General features: G+C 39.0%; 1 protein-coding gene across 2 annotated transcripts in view; it reads right to left on the bottom strand.

Moving 5' to 3' along the window:
• Positions 1-6,281, bottom strand: part of usp48 (ubiquitin specific peptidase 48) — a 33,978-nt gene that overhangs the window by 23,695 nt on the left and 4,002 nt on the right. For both annotated transcript variants that reach the window (XM_062050097.1, XM_062050106.1), the window contains exons 3-7: positions 4,604-4,745; positions 956-1,083; positions 747-871; positions 545-653; positions 220-353 (exon numbers count right to left, since the gene is read on the bottom strand). In XM_062050097.1, the coding sequence (XP_061906081.1) occupies positions 220-353; positions 545-653; positions 747-871; positions 956-1,083; positions 4,604-4,745 (638 nt within the window). The remainder of the gene's footprint in view (positions 1-219; positions 354-544; positions 654-746; positions 872-955; positions 1,084-4,603; positions 4,746-6,281) is intronic.

Genomic DNA, 6,281 nt, shown 5'->3' on the forward strand with positions numbered 1-6,281 from the left:
TAAAAAGATATGTATGATTTGTCTCCTACAGACTTTGCAGCTTTTATTGGTATTGAATTTTGTCAGTTTCAACCATTTTGGCTTTTCCTTTCCTTCACAGAAGGCAAGCAACTATTTGAGCCACGCCTGTACGCAGAGACTGCTTTCAGTTGAGTTGTCGCTAATATTCACAAAGTTGTATCTGTGTTTTGCATGGCAGAGAGGAAAGCTGTGACAAACCTATCAAAGACAAAGCGCATGAGCTGCAGGTTGAGGGTAGGAGGAAGACTGTGCAGTCTGATCCTCCGGGTAGCGCTCTGTTTACTCTGACAGCTTTCACAGAAATAACGGTTGTCTTCATCCAACTTCTCCTCCTTTAGAGTAGAAACAACAAATTGTTAGCATTGAATCCATTCCACCTTTACAAACAGAATGCAAATCCCAACTCATTTGTATTTTCTTCCCCAGTGGTAAAACTGCAAGTCTGTGTCCATGTTGTGTTACACATTGTCACCATACACGACTACAAGAACACCTTGCATTCCTTCATACCGCAGTAACCCACCTTCAGGAACTCCGTGACACACTCTGTCAGGTTCTTGTGGCCCTGGATGTTCAGTTCCAGTTCGTAGAATCTGGACGGCAGCGCAGACGATCGCCCACACTGGTTACATCTTAAAAATGACAACACAGTCACTGCAAAAAAATTACTTTTTTTATGTTGGCGTAAACAATCCATCCTTAAATAGTGACATTTCTTTCCTTACACAGTCACGTAGGAGAACTGTCCACAGAACTGCTGCTGAATGACATTTTGCAGCGTGGAGTCCTTCTGCTTCGACAGTGTGTCCTCCAAAAGGGACAAGAAAAGCTTTGAAAACTCCTGGGCGTCCTGAGAGAGTAAAGTCTGCAGTGAGTGCTTTGTGAAGCCTGCAGAGTTCTAATACAGTTCAAGTGCGAGTCAAGGCTGTTTTACTTGCTGCTGCCCTGTGTCCAGGCCAAGAGCTTTAACCAGCCCCGAAGGGTCAATGTATTTCCTGTTGCTATTCTGTAGTAGTGCAAACAGATATTGCAGATGTTCACAAATGGACTGAGGCTCATAATCTGAAAAAGACAACATATCTGTCAGGATTGCACGTCGGAAACCTAAAAACATACTGTATGACTTCAGCAGACAATTTCAAAACATAACCAGGATTAATGCCAGAAAAGCTTTGCTTTTTCTTGTACTTTTTGACATAGCCACCACAAAGGGGTTACCAGTAATGGCAAAGACGAAATGGAAGTTGTTGCTGAGTAATGATAGCATGTCTCTGCAATGCATGAGTACAAGTTAGACACAATTCGGTACTAGGCACAATTAGGTCTGTCCAGGCTGCTCAGTGCAATACACGTATGTCAACTAGGTTCCGACCAAATAATTTTCCGATTATAGTGATTAGAGAATAATGGGCACATTGATGCCAATGTTAACACTAGATTTCTACTAAGGTAATGTGGTGTTTTTTCTGTGAAATTATGTCTTTGTGTTACATATCCAGTAAAGCAGTGGACACTAACCTTTTCGAGCCAAAGATCCCTGGTCTCAGTCATAAACCAAAGCAAGATCTACCCCTGCGCCAACTACCGTATGTTTATATACAGTACAGGCCAAAAGTTTAGACACCTTCTCATTCAATGCGTTTTCTTTATTTTCATGACTATTTACATTATAGATTGTCACTGAAGGCATCAAAACTGTGAATGACCACATGTGGAGTTTTGTACTCAACAAAAAAAGGTCAAATAACAGAAAACATGTTTTACATTCTAGTTTCTTCAAAATAGCCACCCTTTGCTCTGATTACTTTTTCACACACTCTTGGCATTCTCTCGATGAGCTTCAAGAGGTAGTCACCTGAAATGGTTTTCACTTCACAGGTGTGCTTCAAGCTCATCGACAGAATGCCAAGAGTGTGCAAAGCAGTAATCAGAGCAAAGGGTGGCTATTTTGAAGAAACTAGAATATAAAACATGTTTTCAGTTATTTCACCATTTTGTGTTAAGTACATAACCCACATGTGTTCATTTATAGTTGTGATGCTTTCAGTGACAATCTACAATAGTCATGAAAACAAAGAAAACGCATTGAATGAGGAGAAGGTGTGTCCGAACTTTTGGCCTGTAGTGTATATATAAACACATATATATGCACATTATATACACATATATAGAAATTATATGTATGTATATATATTAGAGGTGTGCATCTCCACCTTAAATGTCGATCTTATATGAATCTCGATGCACGGATTACGATACGATTCACGAACAATACTTTTTAAAACATTACGATTTGATACAATGCGATTCGATGCATATGGAAGATTTAAAAGTTAACTTATCATGTCTCATCAGAACAATGTAATGTGTTTACTTTTTAAACAGGCAGCTCCTGTATTTAATTTAAATAGTAGAACTATAAACTTTAAGGCATTGCAATCTATAAACTTAAAGAAAAGATGTGCGAGTTAAAAAAATGCAAATTATGTTTAGAACTGTAAATCAATTTTCTTCTGTTGATTCTTAGTTTAGTTGTATTTTTCTTTGTTGTCCATTGTTAAATGTTAAAGTATCAAACTTGGTCAAAAGACCGATGAGTTGTGATATTCACAAACAAACCAAATCTAGGTTTGTTTTTATTTGAAGCGTGACAGTGATGAAACATTTACATGTCAACCAAGGCAGAAACAGCGGCAGCTTTGTACAGAGTGCGTGTGCGTCTCCTCTCTGCTCTGACTGAAATGGAATGGCCTTATTTTCATTGCACTTAAAAGTACAACAAAATGTGTTTTCAGTACAAGCGGTCTATGAGCAGACATTCAGTAGATAGGGGACCGCCTGAGAGGAAAGGATCACAGCAGCACCGCTTGTACGTTGACAACAATGGAGTGTTGATGCTGTCATGTTTCCAAACATCCAGAAAAAGTTGTTAGATTTGTCACTAGTCTCTTTTGAGAAAGAAAGTCAAGAAGAGGAGTTGGAAAGGTACTAGATTTAGCGAGAAAGTCGGCAAGTTGACAGCACTGCGCTGAAGTGTGTGTAAAAAATTAAAGACGAAAAAGACCCGCCTTACGTTGCTTCTGATTGGTTTACACTGCGTGGTGCCTTCCGTGGTTGGCTAGATTTAGGCACAAGAATTTATGGATTGGTCTGTGATTGGTTCTTTCGGTAAGTCAATCCGAATTACTGTCTGCCATGTTGCTGTGTCGTCAGTGACAAATGACAACGGTACTCACGTATTACGTCATCACAGAAATCTTGCAAGATTAGAGCAGCCATATTTTGTAACAGATCTACAATTAACCAATTTACGACTTTCCAACCGGACATCGACCAAGCCATATTACATATATAGAGCGATCCAGAGGCTTGCCAAACGATGTATTCATATCTCTAAAAATAAAATTGGTTAATCCATATCTCTAAAGTTAAAATTGTTTATCGGTTTGTACCGATTAATTTTTACACCCCTAATATATACATATACATATATATTGGCTTTTTCTCGTTTTGCTTCTTGGTGTTTTTCCAATTTTTGCTGGTGTTTTTGTTTAGGTTTTTTGTAATGTGCCTAGGGCGAGTGACACACGAGTCACGGGCCAGACATGTCCCCTGTGACGCACCTTGGGCACCTCAGCTGTAGAAGCCTATAGTCTTTGTATTGTAGGAAATGTGGTCATACTATTTTACATAAGGGACGGGGACGCGAGTCACATGGTTTTCCTACGTCAGCTGTCAACCTGGCGGGTTTTACACACAGACACAGACACACACACACACACACGCACACACACCACAAAATGTGTACTTTAAAGCAACGTTCACAGACTCCATTATTTGGCTTGTCCAGACGCAGGTGAGCGATGATGGTCGTGCTTGAGGGAAGAGTTGTTTAATGTTGGATTCTGGAAAAAATCTGACGTGTAGCAACAGTCAGCCGAGTGGGTGTTGTGTGCAGCCGTGCTCGGGGTGTGTGGCCACGGTGTTGAGAGTGGCAGGATGTTTTAACCCGTGTGTGTGTTCACGGGTTAAAACGAGTGCCTGTTGGCGTGTCTGTTGGTCCCTTTCTGTGTGGGGGTGTCAATGATGTCATGTTATTACTTTTTTTTCTAATAATTTCGCGATCGACCGGTTGAGTCCTGAAGATCGACGGGGTGGCAAGCCATACAAGAAAGGATGCTCGGACTCCTTTCATGTACCACTCCAGTCGCCTACAGCATAGTCAAGTAGTGAGGACTTAAGAGCTGACAGTGTATTTACAAAACCTAGCAGTTTGCATCAGTCCGGAGCAGGAGGGGTCAGCACTTTTTGCAGCTTAATAATGCAAACAGATCCTATAATACTTTGTATTATTTTATCAAAGCAACCACCAGAAAGACAGTAGTTGAAAAATATATTGTCTACAAAACGAACATGTGTGTGAACAAATTGTTACATAGATCCACGATCTGATTTCTGAAAATTGAAATCGTGATTGACATTGTTTGCTGTACCGTGCAGCCCTGATTGGCAGACTGTGTAACATACAAACATACAGCATCCATGAGAAAGAATATCAATCAATTGAAGCAATTAGTCATACCCATTTCTGTCTTATGCTCTTGTGCTCTGGAATTGTAGCACTGATAGAGGCTCCTCCGCAACTCAAGGTTGTGAAACCATACTTGCAGGAAAGTGTTGACGTAACAGGTAGCACCAAGATTGGTCAAACCAACAAATGTGTTCTGAGGAGAGACAGAAACAAAGTAACTTTTTCACACACCTTTCTTACAATACGATCACCAGGACTGATAGGCTACAGAACAATCAATTGGTCAAATGGATTGTTTATTGTTCTGTCTAATATACTACTAGCGATGCGCAATATTTAACATTTGTATTACGTTACATATTGCAGCCTCCTGCGATAACGATAGAAATCACCATATATTGTTTGGCATATAAATGATAATAGAACTATTTAAAAATTAGTTACAAAGGCTCCTAATTTAGCTGCTGACGTATGTAGTGACATTACATCATTTACGGTTATACAACTATTATTAATTACTTGTTAATTCACCATAATATCTGGTTACTTTGTTTTAACATTGTATTACCTACACAGCTGTTAAAATGTAATAAGCACTCATTCTTCTGTTGTTTGGATACTTGACGTTAGTTTTAGGGTGATACTACAAATTTGAGTATCGATCCAATACCAGGTTACAGGGTCAGTATTGGCCATACCAAGGCTGATACTTAAAATTTTCGATACCACTGAACGATTCAATTTCTGATCACAATTATGAACAAACAGAAACACAGGATGATGATGGAACAATAAAAATGTCATATTTAAATTATTACCTTATATTACATACAACATTTTGAGAAAAATAACTAAACGTAAGCAAAAACTACTATTGGTCCTTGTTTAAATCCATAGTACTTGGTATTGTTAATGTCAATATTTGTATTGATCCACCCATCCCTGCTTACATTCAGGCATGCGAGCATCCTTTTAGAAAAAAAGAGCAACATTTCTATCGGTACAAAGTGCTGCCACGCAAGACCTAAAAGAACATTTCGAAACTCAACTAGACTACATTTCCTGCAATTGGGTGCATTTGTACACTATATTTTACCTTTATATTTGGTGTCTTTTTAACACTTACATGTCCCATTTAATGTACCACAGAATTAGTTTTTTAGTAAATAATTTAATAACATCATTATAATTGAAAATATAATTTAAAATTCTATAACATGCATGCAAAGAGCTTAGAAAACGTTTCCCATTTGGCAACTCTATCCTATAGCCACTCCCCCTTGAGTAATATACGTCCGGTGTTGTGACCTCTTTCTATCATCCGTAACGTCAAAAATATACCTTCTCGCTGGCTACTAATAAATGCTTTAAAACTACAACTGGTTCGGAACTAACAGTGTCTGAATTGTAATCATCTAAATATGACAAGCAGCAAAGTAGAGAGCCGTCAAAATCGTGGCTCGGAAAGCAAATGCAGTCGACGTCTCATAAGCTAACTATGCTAACGAACGAGCTTGTCTCGGCGCACCTGATCGTCTCCCTGCAATTCAGTACGGCGAGTACCTGCAGCTGAGGCGATCATTCAACGCATTTTGTTTAGAGATTATTTTTTGGGTATTTCATTAAAAAAACGCGCAAGTGATATTTTGATGCCAAAATTAATGTTTAAGAACTCGGGTTTTTGCGGACATTGCACATGCTTGTACGTTCAAGAGCTCTAGTTTAGCAG

The sequence above is a fragment of the Entelurus aequoreus genome, linkage group LG01 (genome assembly GCF_033978785.1).
Source record: "Entelurus aequoreus isolate RoL-2023_Sb linkage group LG01, RoL_Eaeq_v1.1, whole genome shotgun sequence".
Classification (NCBI taxonomy): domain Eukaryota; kingdom Metazoa; phylum Chordata; class Actinopteri; order Syngnathiformes; family Syngnathidae; genus Entelurus; species Entelurus aequoreus.